At 44.1% G+C, this 21,377-nt stretch overlaps 2 protein-coding genes across 7 annotated transcripts in view; one reads left to right on the top strand and one right to left on the bottom strand.

The window, feature by feature from the left end:
• Window positions 1–3,619, top strand: part of KCTD20 (potassium channel tetramerization domain containing 20) — a 24,863-nt gene extending 21,244 nt beyond the window's left edge. For all 3 annotated transcript variants that reach the window (XM_015560866.1, XM_006759027.2, XM_015560867.1), the window contains exon 8: window positions 1,339–3,619. In XM_015560866.1, the coding sequence (XP_015416352.1) occupies window positions 1,339–1,631 (293 nt within the window). In that variant the 3' untranslated portion in view covers window positions 1,632–3,619. The remainder of the gene's footprint in view (window positions 1–1,338) is intronic.
• STK38 (serine/threonine kinase 38) overlaps window positions 1–21,377 on the bottom strand; it is a 109,752-nt gene that overhangs the window by 68,984 nt on the left and 19,391 nt on the right. The window contains exons 7-13 of one of the 4 annotated variants that reach the window (XM_015560863.1): window positions 20,750–20,852; window positions 19,656–19,717; window positions 13,247–13,364; window positions 11,883–12,006; window positions 11,602–11,657; window positions 10,519–10,613; window positions 8,052–10,015 (exon numbers count right to left, since the gene is read on the bottom strand). In XM_015560863.1, coding sequence (XP_015416349.1) covers window positions 9,929–10,015; window positions 10,519–10,613; window positions 11,602–11,657; window positions 11,883–12,006; window positions 13,247–13,364; window positions 19,656–19,717; window positions 20,750–20,852 — 645 coding nt within the window. In that variant the 3' untranslated portion in view covers window positions 8,052–9,928. Of the gene's footprint in view, window positions 1–8,051; window positions 10,016–10,518; window positions 10,614–11,561; window positions 11,658–11,882; window positions 12,007–13,246; window positions 13,365–19,655; window positions 19,718–20,749; window positions 20,853–21,377 lie in introns of those variants that run through there. The other 3 variants (XM_006759028.2, XM_015560864.1, XM_015560865.1) reach the window with 3 other exon arrangements.

The following is a 21,377-nucleotide window of genomic DNA, read 5'->3' on the forward strand; positions in this document are numbered from 1 at the left end:
AGAGGTGACCTTGGTTAAAACACATAGTGCCAAGAAGGTGAGCAAATATATTAAGAACAGTATGCCATATATGCCAGGTCCCTTGAAACAGCAAGGATGGACCGGCTCCTGGCACCTGCCTCGGCATAAAGAGAGCAGTGAGGGCTAAGGCCTCTGGAGGGGTAAATGGGGCAAGTCTTGGGGGCTCACCAAGGGGAGAGCCACTCTGCCAGCTCATTGGTGAGGATCTTTCTGGGTCCTGGAAGGGTCCTTCTGAAAACTCTCCTGGAGGCTCTGAGTTTGTTCCATTATGTGCCCTTGAGAAGTGCCTGGACATTGGCAGAGTTGCTTCAAATGGTCTTGAGCAGTGATAGCCTCCCCACCTGTGGTCTCTGTAGAAGGTCTCAGAGACGGATTTCTGCTGAAGCTGTCCTGCTTTCCCTCCATGGGACTGGGACTCATGTTTTGCTTCTCTTACTGTCCCAGTCTTGCCCACGAACCCATCAGGCCTTCATTGTGTCTGAATTAGGTTGGAATTTGAAGTTGGAAGAAATTTTTGAGATCTTCAGTTAAACCTCTGTATTTCCCTTGTCTCTGGAAACCCCAGGAACAGGGTGGTAGGGATCACTCCATTTCCCACAGCAGCCCATCAGGTTGTGCCACCATCAGAACATTCTTCCACATAATGAGATTTCTCCCGTTCCATGTGACAGCCTTTCAGATACTTTAGGCAGCATCCCAGTTTTTCCTTTAGGCTAAACATTCCACATTCCCTTAACTGGTTCTCATACAATGTGCCCTCTAAGCAATAGAATTAGAGGACGGAGTACTAGCCATGCCCTAGCAGGGTTTTCATTCTGTAGTATTGTTGCCAGTAACTGAAGCAGGGGTGGCAAACCTTTTTTCTGCCAAAGGCCATTTGGATATTTATAATATTCGCTTAATATAAATGTATAATATAATTCACTTAATATAAATGTATGTTGCTATGAAAAAAAAAACTCCTAGATATATTGAATTTCAAGTCCAATCATCCAAATGATTTTGCAGGCCTTCCATGGCTCACGGACCAGACATTCTCCACCCCTGAACTAAGGCGTCTGAAATTAAGAAGAGGTTTCTCTCCCCTTTCCATTAGAAGGGATAATAGAATTTTTGTTACTTCCCTTCTAGGGATAAGACCGACTAACTGAGCAGGAGGGCAGAGAGCGTGTAGGTGATTGGGGCTGGGAGGACATGGTCAGAGACTGGTCGCTTCCCCTGTAATTTTCATGGATTTGGGAGGAATTGATGTGAGGAAGTATGGAAGCCAGAGTGAGCATTTGCTGAAGTCATGAGAACGGTCTTTTTCTGTTTCAGGTTACCCTACCTGTAAAGAAAAAATTAAGAGAAGACCTGGTGGCCGATCTGAAGTCATCTATAATTATGTGCAGCGCCCTTTTATCCAGATGTCATGGGAAAAGGAAGAAGGAAAGAGTCGCCATGTGGACTTCCAGTGTGTTCGGAGCAAATCCCTCACTAACCTGGTAGCTGCTGGAGAAGATGTCTTGGAGGACCAGGAGATACTGATGCATCACCCGCCCCAAGTGGATGAACTTGACCGACTGAATGCCCCACTTTCTCAGATGGCTTCTAACGACTTTCAGGATTAGGGCCAGTATGGGCCCACCTCTCTGCGAAGTGTCTGGGCTGCCAAAAGCCAGTTCTCCCATCCTTCCCTTCCTCCCATAATTAACGTGCGTCCTTTTCAGTACATCTGCACCTCTGCCGGGGATGAGAAAGCACTGGTAATGAAGCTCCCAGCTTGGCAGCAGCCCCGCTAACTTGAAATTTTGGGTCTGGTGCTGTTCACTGAGCCTTTGCATAACTGCAAAGCAGAAAAGCAAGTCAAGACTCCTGTCGCCTCATTCGGCAAAGCAGTTCTGACCCTTTGTGCTGTGTCTTGGCTTTTGTGTCTTGTTTTATACCAGGCACATCACTTAGCAGCGAAGGGACCAAACTTAGAGACAATCTCTATCTTCTGCAAATAGCACTAATGGCATGCTCATTAGAGGTTGGAGAAGATGCCATTCCTAGTGGCATCTGTGCTCAGATTGCATCAGGGAAGAATGAGGCTTGTATTCAACATGTCTAAAAGGAACTTCGTAGGCGCTAAAATTCAGTTTTGTTTTTTCATTAAATGCAAGAACAATCCAAAACCACATGGATTCTGTCACAGGAAGGAAAGTGGCATCAGAGTGTTGATGGAACCTTAGCGTCATGGTGTTTAGATTATTCATTTAGAAGGAAACTCAAGTAGAAGAACCTCTCCCGATGGGCCACTCTGATTGCCCTGGCTTGGAATTGGTGAGAAGCCACAGGTCTTCACCCAGGAGCAGCATGTTGCTGTGGATGTGGATGGGCGACCTTGGATATGACTTAAAGGCTCCAGCTGTGAGCAGACAGTTCTCACAAGGGCTGTTTCTCAGAGGGAAGACTTGTAAGAGCTCCAGTGAGGGGACGTGTCGGGGAAAGCTGGATGGGGAAGCATTACCTGCTCAGGCTTTGTCCCAGTACAGGATTCTTCTTTGTGCATTCTTTTCATACTTAGGGAATTTTTTTGGATACCAGGATATTTTCATTTTGAAATAGCCTATCAGCTGCTCACACTGAGTAAGAAACCATACATACTAACATCATCCCCCAAGGATGGACGAGTTGAAGGGAAGTGAGCCCTAGTAATTGTTTGCTCTGTCACTGCGTGTCAGTGCACAGCGACAACCAGATCACCCTCCCCAGCACTGAACCGCCTTCCCCAGTGTCCCCATGGCTAGAGCCGGATGTCATGGGACCATCTCCCCTTTTGCGCTACAGGCTGGCCTTCCAGTCACCTGCCCCAGGTATTTACTCATCACAACTTACAAAGAGGCACATAGTTTTCAAGTCCTTTAAGAGCATGACTGGCTTTCTTAAATCCCATTCCCATAAGATGCTATAGGGCAAGCTGCTTGATTCTGTTTTGACCATGCTAGTCACAGTCCTCCAAGAGTGACGTCGGATGGGCGTTGAAAGATGCTCTTTCCAGGCTTGAAGAGCAAGAATCTTACTAGTAAGTGTATTCTTTGCATGTGGTCAGCATCACAGTAGAAATCGATGCTCTATTTCTCTGAAAAGTAATCGGGGTTAAACTGAACCACCCCCCTCCCCACCTGCAGAGTTCTGATTACCATGGCATCCGTTTGTAAGGCAGGTGGCCAGTGGTAGTTTTATTTCTGTGAAACTGTTGGCTCATATTGAGGTCAGGTCTGGCTATGACCTTACCAGTATACATTCGTGCCCACTAGGAACCGACCAGCCCAGTATTGTTTAATGGTGCTTCCTTTACTTTTCAGTTGACTTCCATGTCATCACAAAGGACATTTACATTGAGTGTGTAGTCTGTGGTATATGTATAACTTTTGTTACACAGCTAATGTATTGGTAATGTTTAGAAAGTGTCAACACGCTGCAGCTGATACTCTAGTCCTTGCTTAGTTGGAAAGCCACGTATGAAAGTATGGCATGTAGTGAACACTTTCTTCTATATCGGTGGTTCTCAACCTTCCTAATGCCGCGACCCTTTAAATATAGTTCCTCATGTTGTGGTGACCCCCAACCATAAAATTATTTTCGTTGCTACTTCATAACTGTAATGTTGCTACTGTTAGGAATCGTAATGTAAATATCTGATATGCTATATGTGTTTTCCAGTGGTCACGACCCACAGGTTGAGAACCGCTGTTCTCTATGAATGATTAACTTATTCTGACTTTTAAGAACTATATCTTCTTTTCCCAAATTGGGTTAATGTGCTTTTGGCCCCAACCCCATGGACAGTCTGGGAGGTAAATCTGCCACTGTCACCAGGTGGTGGTGACAGGAGGAAGCTGGCTCGGGAGGCTCTCCTGCATCCGTGCCCTCCCCGCCTGGAGCTCAGCATCACTGTCACTTGGTGGCTCCCCTCAGAGCTGCTGTTTCCAGGGCCAGGACGTTCTGCTGTGGCAGGACTCTCGGCTGGGTTGTAGTCATTCCCTTAAGAATCAGTTACTGGCCACCTGGGCAAGAGGTGTTTCTAATACAAAGGGTAGGACTCGGGTCTGGTGTTTTTTCTAAGTGCCTAAATAAGTAAGCCAGGTGACTTACACAGAAGCTTTTTCATAAGGAGATAGTTTTACCCAGACTGTCTTAGAGGTATCTCAGCAAGCCAAGATGAATTTGAGGTTTAGAATCAGTTCATGTCTGCATCACATCACGTATTGTTGAGTAGGAAACATTTGCCATTGAGACTTGGAGAGTACTGGGCAAGGAACAGTGTTAAAATGTGGTGATATTAACGATTTCTCAGGCTGAAAAGAATGACAGCAAAAGGTAAAGAAGCTGGAAAGTGTCTGGATTTACTGCACAATATACGATAGCCAATATTTTCAACTAAATTCCAAGAGAACGATGTGACAGTGTACAGTCTGAGGAGATACTGTGGAGTAAGCCCAGGAAGGAGAGCTCTGTGTGCACAGTGTCCCGACAGATCCTTGTGCAAGTAAAACCAGTCAGAACACAGGCTTTCATTCACACTGTCAAAGTGCGACATGGAGCCTTTTGTATCCAGTGAAAATGGGAAGTTAGGAAGGGGTTTGAGTATTTTAATGTCATCATTTTGAAATTGTTAAAATGCATAGTGAGTTCAGAAAGCAAACCTGATGCCTTCATGGGAGATGGAGCCACAGTCATGCTCTGGGTGGGACCACCACTGCAGGACATTTTCTCTTAAAGGCAAAACGCCTTCAGTTTTGCCTCTTTATTTTGTATTTAAAATTGCACATGTTTACCTACCAGTGTTTACGAAATCCTATATTTAGGATGCTTTTTTTTTAAATAAAATACTATGATTTGTGTCCATGTTGTTCTTTTGGCAGAAAAATAAAACTAGGTTAAAAAGGGACTGGAAGGAGCGGCACCGGCCGCCCAGTCTCCTTTCCTACAGCAGCCGTGGGCTTGCCTCAGGCCTGTGTGTTTCCCGCTCTGCTGTTTGTACGTCTAGGTTCCAGAGCCCTGATGGTCTCCCTTCTCTAGTTCCTGGTTAACTTGCATTCGAGACCCCTTGAACCCTCAAATACAACTAAGTGGACCTCGTCAAGTCAAATGTAAGTTTGAAAGATAAAGGACTCAAACTTTGATGTCCCAGTTTGGGTTTATAGCAAGTGAGGAACCACGGCATCAGTGAAAAGTACGTCCCTTGGAGACATCATGATAGAGCCTCTTTCTCATCCTTAGCCCTACTCGGGGCTGGTGTCTACTGAGGCCCCTCAGCTCAGCCTGGGAGCCTGCTGCTGGTGACACTGAATTTCAGGGGTGCTGAAGCAAGCCTGTGCCTTCCTAGCAAGCCTGCCTTAATCAGCTCAGAGGTTCAGAACACACTCTGTAAACATGGCCTGCAGAGTATCTTCTGTGCCGAGCACTGCTGGGCCACAGGGACACCCTGACTAGGACACGGTTCCTCCCATCAAGGGGCTTTTATGATCACAAGAAGAAGACATCAGTAGACAATCCAGGTCACTTAGGAGCCCCGTAAGGGTGGAGTAGCCAGTTTTCATTGAGGGTATAGTGGTCACGAGAGAATTCTAGAGGTGACCCATGAACCAAATTGTGAAGAATGAATACAGGTTGTTTTGGATCCATGAGTATGAGGGGAGGAGATGTCGTAGGCCAACTCAACTGTAAGCAAAGGTGACATAATTGCTTACTGTCATCAGGGAAGTGGGTGGGGTGATGCAGAGAAGAGACGAGTAAAGACAGACCTCAGACAACAGTGTATTGGGAGCCCTCAAGGCTTTATGCAGGAGAAGGACATGATCAGACTTTTTAGAATTTCTTTGGCAGCAAGGAGGATGACAGGCTTGAAAGGAGGACCCGGGCAAAGGTCACTTGGAGGCCACTGCTAGGATAGAGGCACTGGTAGGATGATGGCCATGCTCTGGACCTGAACGTGCTTGCTGTTGGGAAGCACGTAAGGCGTTTCTGGCTTGGACAGCTGAGTAGACTGAGCTAGAAAAAAGGCTATGGAGGCAAGAGGAGCCGGACAGCCTTGGCCTGAGCCCGGAGAAGGCCATCCAAATGGCATTTCTGGTAGGCACTTGGCTCCATGAGAGCCGGCAATGTGGGGAATGGTCTAGGTAGGCTGGTCACTTCGAAGACCTCACCACAAAAACACGGTAGTTGAAGCCACAGTATGGGGCAGATGGCCTAAAGACCCCAAGTGAAAAGAGAGCGAAAGTCATTGCTCTGAAGAGCACCAGCATTTAAATGGTGGCAGAGGAACTACAAGAAGGAAGTTGGAGAGCTGGGAGCTGTTTTTAAAGTCAACAGTGTGAGCGCAGCAGGTCGATCAAGATAAGGAGTCAAGAAACCAATGGGTATGGCAGAACACCAGTCACCACAGGAATAATAAAAATGCCAGCACGGTTTATACGTGGAATAATACATTTCACACAAGGAAGAGGCACCAGACTGGAGTGGGTTGAAGTGGGGGAGGGAAATGACATAACAAAAGTGACTGCAGTGTTCTTCATAAAGCAGTAATTACTCAACTCCGTGCCTCTACCACAGCACAAGACCATACCTTCCTGCCTCCAACATCCTGGACTGCTCACTCCCTGCAAGTCACTGCTGTCTGCAAACATCTCCAGGAGCTTCCCTAAGCTTTCCAGCAACTTTGGGTTGGTTTCAACATATTGTTACATCGCCACTAAAATACTAACTATAACCGATGCTGCATTGTTAGCCACTTGGTGGGAATGCTCCCCTCGCTGATGTGCAGCTCAGAACCACACAGCACTCCCTCCCTTGTCCGAGTGCCTGGTATTGAACTCCGTATAATATGGTGCTTAAATGTTATTTGGGGAAGATGTTTCCTCTGAAAATAATGCCTGAACAAGCATGTGGAGGTTAGTTTTAAGTCAGTATTGGCTTTGATAGATAATTCTGGGAAAATGTATGACCTAGCGAAGGAAAAGACCATTCGCTGAATCCTTCTGAGTTCTGAAAACACCAACAGGTTACACACAAAGGTTATGCTTTTCAAGGAAATAATTCAGAGGAAAAGTATTAGTAGTAAGTAGCAGAGGAATCCTATTAGGCCATATAGGTGAGTTTTAAAATTAGCCACCTATTCAGACCTTGAATATTAATTCCAAAGGAATTCGCCTGTATGTTATTTTTGAAAGTAATTCTACAAAGCAATACGTGCCCAGCTGGCATGGCTCAGTTCTTGAGCGTCGAACCAGGAGGTCATGGTTTGATTCCTGGTCAGGGCACACGCCCAGTTGCCGGCTCAATCCCCAGTGTGGGGGCGTGCAAGAGGCAGCCGATCAATGATTCTCTCTCATTGATGTGTCTCTCTCTCCCTCTCTCTCTTCCTCTCTGAAATCAATTTAAAAATTATTTTTTTAAAAAGAAAGTAGGAAACAGAATCATCTGTGAACAGAACCAACACTGAGCCAATCCCAACATGTCTGCGACGAGCCTTGGAAAGACAGTACACATTCTGACTGCATTTAGCTTCCCTCTGCCTGCAGGTCCGACCCTGGTTTTTGCCCCTTCCTGCCTTTTTCTCAGGCTTCCTTCTCTAACATAGAGAAGGGGTAAGTGGGATCCAACAGGACCCAAATACACATGATCTGGAGACAGAACCCTGCTCTGGTGGACATGGGGGCTGAGTCCTGCCCTGAGAGCTTTTGAGATTCCTAGTCAACCCCAGGCTGGGGAAAATAAATGGGGCTGAGCTGTAAACAGTTGTACGGAAGGTTCACCAGTTGAGAGCACTTTGTCAGGAAAGTCTCCCCTGGCCTTCACGCAGGGGAGAGCCCACTGTCCTGTGACAGAACCAGATAGAACAGGCGTGGGGCCCACAGAAGACAGCCTCTCTGTATGGACAGCAATTCCAAAGATGCAGGCCCAGCTTCCCTGAGACAGAAAACCACTCGGCCTACAGACGGTGATGCAGTTAGCCTTCTGCCTCTTTGAAGTGGAAGCCACATCTGAGTTAGAACACATTACACTGCTTTTTCCACACTGTTTATTCAAAAGTTTAAAAAGTGGACATTTCCCCAAAAAACAAATGATCCCCCGCCACTCCCCAACACACAATCACCACTCCTTACCCATGCTCACCACAGACTCTTGCAAAACACATGGGGGTCAACACCCCAACTATTTGGTAATACAAAGAAACTACAGTTACACAAAAGAATCTCATTTACTTCCTTTTCACTAACAGACCATGAATGAAAGATTAGGGGCAGACATTACCTTCATCCAGAGTTAATACTTCCTTAAAATTCTTTTTTCTTTCTCTAAAACATGAAAATCCAAAGCAATTTCATTTACTACTGTAACTTTGAATTTCATTTTTCTTTTCTGAAGGACTAAGCTAGGACATACTTTCCTTTCAAAGCTGATCTTAGTAACATCAAGACTGGCAGGAAGTGGTCCCCCGCTGCAGCCTGGCTAGGATGCTCTGCACAGGTAAAGTTACCACCCAGGTGCAAATGATGCTTTCCGAGTTATTAAAATTTTTTAAAGTAATGCATTAATATGGAGCCTCCACAATTTCCTGACACAGCAAACTTCCTCTAAAGGTGGTGGCAGCTGAAAAGAGAAGGCACTTTGTGCTCAAGTTCTGAGGGTGTCTCATGAGAGAAGCCACAGCAGGGCCCGCTCAGCCCAAGCTGCAGGCCACCCTGTAGGGTGGAGAGGAACATCCCCCAGGAAGGCATCTGCAAAGGAAACATCTGTAATCATGGTTCCAAGGCAAAATGGTACTTAAAGATGGGCGAGAAGAAATACCAAGAGAGAAGACAAAACACAGCTGAGCTGCACCAACAACTGAGGAGTGAACGAGACAAAGATCTGAGGCTGGCTCTGCACTTCTCACTGGGCTGGCTCCTTCCCACTTCCACGCAGGTTCTGGAGACCCGTGGGAGCAGCACCTCGGCCAAGAGGGGTCCAGGCTCCTGCCTGTGCCTGGCTCTCCTTGCTGTGTTCCCAGGAACAAGCCGAGTTCCTGCTGGCAGCACCTGTGGGTAGTGCTGGTCCGCGGCAACATCCGACTCGGACTTTCTGAGCGAGCCGAGAGGAGAAATGAGGTTTTCCATGTGATCGGACTCCGTGGCAATGCCCAACGGCTTTGGGGGCCTTCGAGGAGCAACAATGGATCAAGCTGGTATTCCCCCGTCAACACTCCAAAAAGCAGCATGAGTATTGCAGATGGTGGGAGGACAGGCATCAGTGGACTGTCTGTGTCCTAGTACCATAAATAAGGGGCAGCACGAATGGAGGCTGTCGGAGCCTCTCGTCGGGGGAGAAACCACCATCACCCCTCAGAGGATGGAGGATCGCTTTCTTCAGCAGAACGCTGGCTGCTGAGGCTTTCGTTATTGCTTATTTCCTTAGGACTATGGAACTTTCAGCTGTAAAGAAATAGGAAATACTCGGTGGGCTTGGCAGAAAGCCTATCACAAAATCATGGGAATTGGCGGATACTCAGTAAGTATACGTTACAATTTCAATAATGTTGGATGATGGCTGTTTTTTCCCCTTCATTCTGATGAACTTAGGAAAACTCAAGTTGTTTAAAAAAAAAAAAATCTATCAAATTGGCTCGTGATGCTTCTGAAGAAGCTGCTTATGGCCGACGTGGTGGGACTGGCTGGCTTGTTCTACAGCTTCAGATGCACTATGAAGAGAACCCACTCACTGTCACATTTCAGGCAAGTTTCCGGGACATACGGGTGGGTTCCATAAGCTTCTTGGAAGCTCTTTCAAAAGTGTGTGAGAGGAACACTGTGATGTGTACACGAACTCTGCTCCACGCAGGGTTCCATCCAAGGGCACTATTTTGCTGCTTTCATGTAGGAAGGTATTGCCCCCCGCGCAGTCAGGCCCTCAAAGCGCTTGTATGTGTAATTGATGAAGACCCAGTCCTTGTTCTTGTAGTCAGTCTCAGGGTGATTACTTGTTGCCACTGGGAAAGAAATAGATGTGAGAGTTGACTCCCTGCCTTACCCCGACAGCCCACTGGGTACTGAAGACATGACGTTCTGAAGAACATACCAGTTTTCTATCTGGGAAAAGCTATTTTTCACTCAGGGTGAATTTTCTACATTTGCTTGCCTATATGTTCCTTGAACCTCATTTTTTCCCACATATATTTAAAGCGGTTTATTTTCCCACTTCTGTCATTCCAGGTCACCCAACCTTTACTGTAATAAACAGCAACAAGAGAACAGACCTTTGTGACTGACCCACCCGCTGGGCAGGCTAAGCCCGGGAGCGTGTATCCATCTTCCACGTGACACGGTCTTGCCGCTTCCCAGCACAGCACCGGAAATACTTACCAAGAACCCAAAGACCTGAAGTTCCTCTCCACATCCTCTACCCTGATTTGTAAACATCACCCCAAAATGGGGAGGGGGGCGGGGAATAATGCACTTGTAAGGCAGCCGTAGGCAGAGTTGGTGGTATTACCTGTTGGCTTAAGAATATCAGATTCTGGAAACTCATCGAAGTTTGAGGTATCGTCAATGCTTTTGATTTCAATAGATATTGCAGCAGGTCTCTCTCTGCCAAGAACAGACATGCCAGAATTACTATGGTTAGTAATCAAATGCATCATAACTAATCAGCCTTCCGCAGAGAAGACCCTGGGTCTGACGTGGAAGACTACCCCAGGCAGGCAGCACTCATTTTCTCTGAAAAGCTTCTGACCAAGGACCAAACATACCAACTGACTACAGCCAAACAAAATAAATCACAATGAAAAACTATAATGATTATTCATAGCTAGAAGAACAATAAGGAGAAATTAAAGTCTAAGCTATGCACGCAAGAAAGGGAGCCTGGACCTCAGAAAGGCCCCTCCTGTAGGGCTCTGCCCATCCATCCAAGATGCCAACGAGGAGGCGTCACAAAGGAGGCAACGGTAAAAATCACAGGATGCAAGTCAGAATAGTCATGAAACAGATGACAACTTCTTCACCTGCTGTTCAGCAACCACAAACGCCAGCGGCCTGGGCCTGGGCCCATAGCAGGCTGCGCAGGCGCCCGCTGGGCTGGGAGCGCTCCACACACCAGACGTTCTCCCTCCCCTACCCCCACTCTGGCCACTTCCTGCCCCATTCCTTCCACTCCTTCCTCCTCCTCCATCTCCCAGAGGAAGTCCCTACCCTCTGGGCAGGGACAGTCATGCTGGTGGTCCCCAACACCAGAGAGGCTGGAGTGTCCCAGGTAAAAGCAAGGACAACACACTTCTTAGATGTTCCCTTCACAATGGAACCCAAAGTTCACTTCACATGGAAGTAACTGCTGGCTTTAACATATCCCATGACTCCGGGCCAACAGGAAGCTCCAATTCCCAGTCCTCAGCATAAACTTAAATCAGGAAAATACCCTGAATTTCTAAAAAGATCTCTTCTCTTACTTGGTTTGCCAATAATGGTGCTTCCAAATTAGTATTAAGCTAACTACAGAATTTCTGAAATAATCCTGGAAGTTTTCATATGGATATATACCTGATGTGTTCCCAGTCAACACCTTCAAAAAAAGAATTACTTTTGATTTCCTCAACTCCAGGGGCTCCAATCCTATGTTCCCATTCACAGCAGAATCTGGAAAAGACAGAGGCCTTTCAGCATCCCTCAAGTAGTTTCTTTTGAGGAAGAAAAGGAATAACCTCCACTTTTCAAAAAGAGAAATAGGAGGAAGCAGGGTGCAACCCAGGAAATAACGAAAGATTTAAAACACAGATTCACTGATGTCAAAAAGCCTGGGTGGGGACTGGGGGGGGGGGGGGGGGAGGGTGGGGGGGGGGGGGGATGTTCTCTGACCGATACCTCAAAATCAGATCCTTGGCTTTCTCAGAGATAGGAACTTCTGGAGGGAAAGTCAGAGTTTCTTTCCAGTTCATCACCTTCTTGTATGTCTCTTGAGGGGTCTCAGAACAGAAAGGTGGGTAGCCTGTAATAAAAAGGAGCCTGGAGCTTTCACATCGCGGAGCACTGAATGTGAGATTAGTCTCCTTAATACAATTCCCTGTATCTTTAATGATCTTGTTATGGCCTTCCCCCATGACATCTAAGCAATATTTTATCTTCCCCAAACTCCTAAACCCAAAGTAAAGTTGTGCTCTTGGAACCACCAGGAGCCAGCTAATAACTGGACCTGGAAAAAGAAAGAAGTAGAGTTACAGATGCGGGAACCACTGTGCCCGAAGAAGAAATGAAAGGATGAAACAACCTTACTAAGAAACGCCTCACCCTGGCTGGGTGGCTCAGTTGGTTGGAGCATCATTCCGAGCACCAAAGGGTTTCAGATTCAATTCCTGGTCAGGCTGCGGTTTCTGTCCCAGTCGGGGAGTGTACAGGAGGCAACCAATCAAGGTTTCTCTCTCACATCAATGTTTCTCTCCCTCCCTCTCCCGTCCTCTCTCTAAAATCAATAAAAATGTCCTCAGGTGAGGATTTTTAAAAGAGAAAAAAAGAAACTACTCCATTCTAAGAACATCCAAACAAGTAGAATAAGAAAAAAGCATGGGTTTTGAAAGTGACCACCGTCCCTCTTTGAGAACCACAGGCACGAAGATAAATCATACTCCTCTCCCTGCCCTCCACACATGACACCCACTCCAGAGGCCTCCATCCAACGCTCCCAGAGACAACACAGTCAGACAGAGGCCTTGCCTGTTGTCCACACAGACACACTCAGTGCCCCCACAGACACACTGACTCCCCTAGTGCTCTCGGGCATGGGGCCACCCGGCTGCTGTGTCCCCTAAAGGAGATATACCATCTGAATAAGAGGGAGAGATCAGAAGGTCCCATGCTTTGAAGACCTCGAGAGATGACGGGGACAGAAAATAGGAAGTAAAGAGTGTGTGAGGCACTCCCCAGGTACAGCTCTCTGCATACAATGACTGTTTAATAAATCCAGTGACTGAAAGAGCTGCTAGAGGGAGAGGAGGTGAAAGCAGAAGAAAAACATGATAAATGATCAGCAAAGCAACCACAGGATAGCACTGTGCCAGAGAATACAGTAGGATGCATTTTTTGGCCAAGAGTTTTCTACTTGGGAAACTACTTTGAAAGATGGGGGAGGGGAGAGCACGTAGATCAACCTCAAATTGAAATGGGAGTTTACTATCACTGTAGGACTCCTTCCTGGCCACACAGAAAAAGCCAACTGAAAGCATACAACTTACCAATGAGCATCTCATACATGATCACGCCAAGCGACCACCAATCACAGAGCTTGTTGTACCCGGTCTGCATGAACACCTCGGGAGCAATGTAGTCAGGCGTCCCTACTGTGGAGAAGGCCTGAAACACGTACCACACATCAGGGAGGCCCAGCAGGCAGGAGGGTGCCAGAGTTCTGTTCTATAGACCAGAGGCCCCAGCACCATCTAGGGCAGGGGTGGGGAACATCCGGCCCACAGGCCATGTAAGGCCCATAAAATCATTTGGTCTGGGCCTGCCAAGGCATTAGGGGTGACTTAATTAAATGTCTGACCAAAAACAGCAGGCTAATTTTTAAGTTGATCATTATGTATGGCCTGTGAATGATGTTACAAATATCCAAGTGGCCCTGGGCAGGAAAAAGGTTCCCTACCCCTGGTCTACAGCTACCCACAAACCAAACATGCAGGAAGGCCTCGCTGCTTAATGGCAAACCTGATTTGCCAGAGCCCTTCCAAAATGAACACTAAAGCTGTCAGTGAGGTGAGGGACCCAAAGCCTACTAGTGCCTGTCGTGACAGGTACCTATCATGACAACTAGTCATAATTTACTAAGCATCCAGGAAGTGCCAGGCGCTGTACTTCTTACATGCTTATGAGACTATATAGTCCTGACAAAACTGAGCAAAGAGGACTTTATTAATCTAATTTTGCAGATTAAAAAAATCTGACGCTCAAAATGGCTTTGCCCAAGGTCTCAGAACGAGTTAAGTGGCAGAGTGCAGCTTGGAAATTCTCTTGCTCCAAACCATCCCTCTTTCCACTATATCTACTCTTTGATTTGAGAAAATCATAAAGGGAAGTTTTATTATTAAAAGCTAAAGGTATATCCTATAGGTCAAAGGTTTATAAATGTCTATTTACCAAACTTAACTATTTCTATGACTAGGTGTGAGAGGAGTGTTTATAAATACAAGGAATCTCTTCTCGTGCCCCAGGACTGCAGTCCTGGGGGAGCACAGCCACGCCTGCCAGTGTGCTCGGCACCGGAGCGTGGACCAGCTGGAAGGCTCACTCGAGGTGCTTTCCTATTACATAATTTCCAACATTAAAAGTACAGCTGTGGTTTTTAAAAGTATTTATTGTGAAATACTGCAAACATACAGAAACAAAACACAAACAACACACATGTAATTATAACCCATCTTAAAGAGAGGTTAAGTAATCTGCCACATTTGTTTTAGATCACTTGTCTTTTTTTAAAAAAGTGAAACTGAAGAAAGACTAAAGCCAGATACCCGGTCTCTCCCTCCACTAAAGTTAAAACCACCCTGAAGTTGCTTGCTATGGTGGTATGAATATTCATGCCAGTGACATAGTACTTCCTGTATATTTCAACTTTTAATAAAGGATTTCACACCGATCTGTATTATTTTACAAGGCTTGCTTGTTTTACTCCAATTATACACAAGATTAATTCACGTAATTCTTTCACTCATTTTACCACTGAACACTTTTTCATTACACAAATGTCATGGTGTTGTTTTTTCATTCATTCTCCTGTAAATGGACACTTACACTGCTTCCAATGTTTCACTGTAACAAAAACACCTGAATGAACATTCTTATATCACTTCCTGGGCACTTGTGCAAAAATTTCACTAGAGAATGTAAGAGAAATAGTATCACTGGTCTTCTACTTAATTAGCCATCTTCCAATTGTCCTTCCATGTGGTTATGCCCATTTAATCACCCCCCCGGGGGGGGGGGGGAGCTCCTATGTTTCATATCTCACCCATACTTAGCTCTGTTGAACGTTTTAATTTTTACCAATCTGATGAATATGAAATGGATCTCACTGTTTTAATTTGCATTTTCCGGGTCAGCTTTAGCTCAAGCGGTTACTTCGGTTACTTCGGTTTCTGCTCTGTTAATTTGCATTTCCCTTATTTTCAGTAAGGTTGAGTGCATATTCCTATGTTAATTAGCCATTAAGGTCTTTTTATTTTCTGTGAATTCCTTGGAGTTCAGATCCTTTGCCCATTAGTTTTTTTTTTTAGTTGCATTATCGTTTTTCTTATTGATTCAGAGGAATTTTAAAAATAAATCCAGGGCATTAATCCCAATTCAGGACATTAATCCTTTATAGTTTCACATATTGCAATTATCTTCTCCCAATTGGAGGCTTATCACTTATTGATTTTTTTAAATGATGCAATATTTGTCCATACCAAAAATGTGTAATTATTGGATTATAAAGCATAATAATGAAAACAAATACTCACGAGTTCAACTGAAAAAAACAAAATATTACCAATACCATTAAAACTAAAAGTGTACTCATCCCATCCTCGGGCTCTCCTAAACTCTATATGCTCAATTTTATGTTTATCATCCCTCTGCTTTTAAAAAGAAATTTAATTTTTTGCCGTGTGTCTCTCTAAATCATTTTTAGTTTTGTTTCTGAGCTTTGTAAAAACAGCATCATTCTACATGCAGCCTTCTGCTGCTTGATTTGTCCTCTGAATGTTTTGTTTCTAAACTTGATCCATGATATCACATGTAGCTGTAGTTCAGTTATTTTCACTGCTGTAAAATATTCTATTCCAGAATGTAACCATTTTCCTGTAGATGGACAAGAACCTCTGAGTAATTTCCATGGTTTGGGGTTTGGTTTTTGCTGTTATGAAAATGCAATAAACGTTCTTTGGCGTGTCTCCTGGTTTACAGGGACAAGCATTTCTCCACGGCACATGACTAGGGGTGGAACTGCTGGGTTGCAGGATATGCATGTGAACTGCAAGACATTCCAAAGTAGTTGGGCCACATGACTTATCTGCTCCTTTATGTCTTTCAACATACAGAAACTTGTGTGTGTTTTTTATAAGCAGTAAATACAACACACTTTCTTTATGATTTGTACTTCTTTTATATTTGAGAAGTCTTTCTTTACTCTGAGGTTATAAAGATACAAGTATTTGCTTCTAAAATTGTCAAAGTTTTACTTTTCATCTACAATTTATTTTGTTTATACTGTAAGACAGAAATCCACTTATTCCACATACGTAATTGCACAGTATTTTCATTAACTATACATATTAAATAACATAAATGCCAGTTTTATTTTGTTTTAAAGCTTGAAGTCTAAAACATGGATTGGGCCCCAAGAAGAAACCCTTCAATTTAGGGACTAGATTTATTCCAGCAAAGCTGATTATTAAGTAAACCTTATTTGTTCAAAGATTTCTATTACGAAACCAGAGACCTATTGCCACAGGAAAAGAATTACTTCAAGGTACTAAGGCATTAAAGACTCCGCAGTTATAAAGCACAGCCAGCAGCAGGCACAGCCCGTGGCACACGCGGCTGCGACTGGAGTCCAGCCCCAGGAGCCCACTCTCCTTTTAACAAACTAGTCGAGGGACTGCCCCTCCCACACTTTTGTCCGTTTTCCACTCTAAGCTCTCAATACCTCAGATCTGTCTCCTTTTCCTTTTTGGTCTCTGGATATTCTTAGTGTTAACAGAGGTGCACTTTTAAGAGCTTTGTCAGTTGTTAATAGTCATTTTCAAACACGACATGTTCCAACTTATTATTTCATTTAGGATTTTGGGGAAAATAAGGCAATTTCACTTCCTACTCAAACACTTCGATGACTTCTACACTAAAAAAATAAATACATTAGCAAAGATCAGATGCCTAGATGCACTTCAACTCTTACCTCTGTGGTTAATAACTTAAAGCTGACTCATACCTATTTCCTAATCAGTTACAAGGCCTAAGGTTACCCAAGACCACAAAGCTATTTAAAACATTACAATATAATTTAAGCGGCCAAGGAGTGATCCTTAAACCTCTACTTTATTCAGTGATTCTCAATGGACTGAAAAGTAACAGACTGTCGAATCCCAGATGGAAGGCAGGGTGGGTGGTTGGGAACCTGTCTGCATATATGCATAACCCCTGGACACAGACAGTAGGGTGGTGAAGGCCTGGGGCAGGAGCGGGCTGCAAGGGGTCGGCCAATGGGGGTGGGGGAAAGGGGACATATGTAATATTTTAACAATACAGATTTTTAAAAAGAAAAAGAAAGAACAGTAATAGGGTGGGTGAACAATATGATAGGCTTAACCTAGAGCAGTAAATCTACATTAAGCATTAACTAATATTAACCTCCTGTTTGGTTCTGGCTGAATGGGATCACCTATGAAAGGTCAAAAGCACAGGGTTAATTGACCCTGTGAAGACTGAGAAGTAGTTTTATTTTCTTCAAGTTATCAAAATTGATAATATGAAGATGACTTTAATACATTTCCATTTCTACCATAGATAAGACAAAAAGGTCAGAACATTAATCACAGCATGAGAACCTTAGTTTACTAAGATTTTTAAAAACTTCAAAACATTTGAACTATTAAAGGACAGTGAATTCCAAATACAGCAACAGTGAGCTCCCCTTCCTTACAGACCTGTAAGTGGTTCCTAGTAAGCCCGACATGACCCTCTGTGCGTGTCAAAGAGCATTAAGCCCGTCTCAAAGTATAAGAATAATTTAAGGTACTTAAGCTTAATTACCCCCAAAATAAATATTAGTACAGCGGCCAAAGGTTAAATATTGGCTTGCTTTTATTTAAAAAATTAAAAATCAAAGAAGATTCCTTACCTTTTGTTAGCTTCCAAAACATAGGTAAATGTCAATGTCCCAATAATTCAGAAGCTATTGTTAAGAAATAGTCTCAACCTTCACTGCACAGGGCAATCACCCAGAGTCCTTTTGAAAATCAGATACCCAAACTCTATCTAGACCCAAAACTAAGTCAACCAGAATCTCTGGGGTGCACCCAGACACCAGTATGTTCTGAAGTTCCAGGTGATCCTGACATGCAGCCAAAGTAAGATCTGCTCTCAGAAGCACCTGTCCGGATCTGTTCCGACATTCCCTAACCCTCACCAAGATATGGAAAGTTTTTAACCACATACAGAATTTAGACATTTAAAGAATATCAGAGTTCCTAAGCAATAGAGACTACGATGTCGCTAACTACCCCTGATTATCAAAGATTAATTTCAGTTACTGTGTCTCCAAAAGTATTTGGGTTAAGTTATTGCCTCTCCCAAGGCCCAGGTTTAACATAAAAACCATAATACGCAGAAAACATAGTCTTAGCCTACTTAAGGGCCTCAAGTAAATTTTTTTTAAAAAGCAAGCCTTCCTGCCGAACCGGTTTGGCTCAGTGGATAGAGCGTCGGCCTGCAGACTGAAGGGTCCCAGGTTTGATTCCGGTCGGGGGCATGTACTTTGGTTGCGGGCACATCCCCAGTCGGGGGCATGCAGGCGAAAAGCAAGCCTTCCTTTGATTCTTTTTCAAACAATTCTACAGGCTTCCATTTTCACATCACATGACTAGTGACCTACTAAGTCAGTCATTAAAAACACTACAGAGAACTCTAATTCAGTATTTTACCAAGAAATTTGGCTGAAAACCAGGATCCAGCCCACCTGCCAAGTTACTATTATATCTGTATACGTCACAAGCAGAAGTGCCACCATGTCTATGTAATACGCACGCATGCTCATCACTCCTAGTTAGTCACAGCCTTCCACTGCTGCTGCTCTTGCTTTCTAACAGTCAGCTTTTAGTTCAGCTCTACCATCGTCAACCTCATTTGCTGCAGGTTTCTAGCAAAGCCTAAGTATGCAGCGATTCACATTTCTATTAATTTCCCAATAACTAGACAGTAGGACATGTACATTGCACTTCAAATATAAACTAATGAATCAGAATAAAAGCTTGCTAATAGCAACATTTCACTGGTGAATTTGTATCATTTAAATAACTTCCTACATACGATCAAGATAAATCTAATGTTATTTTTTAAGCCTGTGACACATAATTTTATGTGTATTTGCTCAAATTATCTATAAAGTAAGTAATAAGCAGTTCCCTTAAATTTCTCTCCAATTTTAAACACCTGGTTCTTTTTCCTACCACAAAACAGAAAAGGGTGGAGCAGGTAAATCGAGGAGTAATGACTTGCTGAAGTGAATCAAAATTTTAGAAGTTTGTGAACCATTAATGTCTTAAAGCTCTGGGTAGATATATGAGCTTAGTTTCATTTTGAGAGACCTGGAGCTTAAATATGACCCCTTTACCATCATAAAAATAGGGAAATGGTGGGATAGGAAAGAAAGGGGTTGTCACCAATGTAAAAGGTCAGAATGAGGTCATCTACTGAAAATGACACAACCAAAACCACCTAGTATCATCTGCTTCCAAATGACAACAGTACGCTATTAAGGTCATCTTAAAAGCAAGGGATAGATGTGCTGCAAATTTATGTGCATATTCATCAAATGGAAATTTATGTGCATATTTTTTAACATATTCATACTTGGCTTGTAGCATTTAAGAAGCTACAGAGATTACTTACTAGCTGACGTCTATTTCTTTTCCAGGTTTCTGCTTTCCTTTTGGAATTCATGTTCTGGAAAGCTAAAAGTAGAGAAAACAAGCTCTATTCAAAGTTCAGACAGGAATGTTTACGACTTTTTTAGGCTCTGGTCCAAACCACATGAGCCCAAAAGTCTGCCAACACATCAGCAACTTTGGATGACACATTTCCCAGCAAGCATGTGTTCAAAGAATCACACAATGAGATCAAACAGCACTTCCATATGCATCATGTGGCTACAGAGAACACAGCCTTGATCAGAACTACAGGGAATTTCATCAGAATTACCAGGAATTCAGTCTCATCAGAAGCAAAGGTCCCAAAATGAATCTAAAACAGTTACAATTTCTCAAAATTACCATCAAATTTCCAAGAGCAGTAATTGTTAATCAGAGATTCCAGGGTTTATAATATATTATTTGATATAAGCTAAGATGAACTGTAGTTTTACTATGTAATTTCAGTGGTTTGATTGATAATGAAAGTAACACTCATAAAGATAAATTTCTTTCTGCCATGACAGAAAGAAGCATGCAGGATAAATGTTCTGGAACTGTTCCCAGGACTTCCTCCTCTCCTGCCCCAAATTCCTCCCCGGGAACCTGCTCATAGAGCTCCAAAGCAAGCTCTTTACGACATCCATCTTAACACATTGGGGGCACTTCTCTGGCCTCACTGCACAAGTACAAGTCATTTCACTCTCTAAAGGCTCCAATGGCCCTCACTGGTTTGGCTCAGTGGACAGAGCATCGGCTTGCGGACTGAAGGGTCCCAGGTTCAATTCCGGTCAAGGGCACATACCTCCGTTGCAGGCTCCTCCCTGGTCCAGGCCCTGCTCCAGGCTTGTGCAGGAGGCAACCAATCGATGTGTTTCTCTCATATCGATGTTTCTCTCTGTCTTTCCCTCTCTCTTCCACCCTCTCTAAAAAGTCAATGGGAAAACATCCTCGGGATTAAAAAAAAAAGAAGACTCAAAGGGAGACGCTCCGCATCTGTCCTGCATGTTCTGTCGCCAGGGCCCGGCTCCAGGTCCAGGTGAGGAATAAAAGGCCAGCATCACCGCTAACACTTACTGAAATCACTGGGAAGGCTGTGGTTCAAATTCCTGTAAAATTCCGTCCTGTGTGCCTTCTTCAGGCCTGTGCAAAGGCCAAAGTCAGACAGCTTCACGTGGCCCTGTGGGGAAGAAGAGGCCACGGGTGAGCGCTCGTGGGTGTGGAACACAGCAGCGTCCTCGTAAGATCACCCCACGTTCTATTACACTAATAAAAGTATTTTCAATTTTGCATATCGTCTTTATTTTTGTCTAAATATGAACGTTTAAACATAGCTGAACCCTCAATAGCATCTAAAGAGAATTTCACTTCAAATATATATATATAGTCTTAGAAATTACCATTTTTAATATTTACAGATAATACTCAAATGACTTAGTACACTGCTGCTTACCTAACATCCCCCTCATACTTTTGCCCACTTCACCCCCAATTCTTCCCTCTCACTGCAATGTGGACTACAAGCACCCCGGTGCTGTCTCATTCATAACTCTGAGGCCGCACTTCCCAGACTCAGAGTTGTTAAATGGCTCGCTGGTGACATGGCAGAACCGAAACCAGAAATCAACAAGCTCTTTCTCTGCCAACCAGGATTAGCTCACCTCTACACCCGACCCATCTGGAAAAGGGGACAGTGACATCTGCT

Source organism: Myotis davidii, unplaced genomic scaffold (assembly GCF_000327345.1).
Source record: "Myotis davidii unplaced genomic scaffold, ASM32734v1 scaffold1036, whole genome shotgun sequence".
Classification (NCBI taxonomy): domain Eukaryota; kingdom Metazoa; phylum Chordata; class Mammalia; order Chiroptera; family Vespertilionidae; genus Myotis; species Myotis davidii.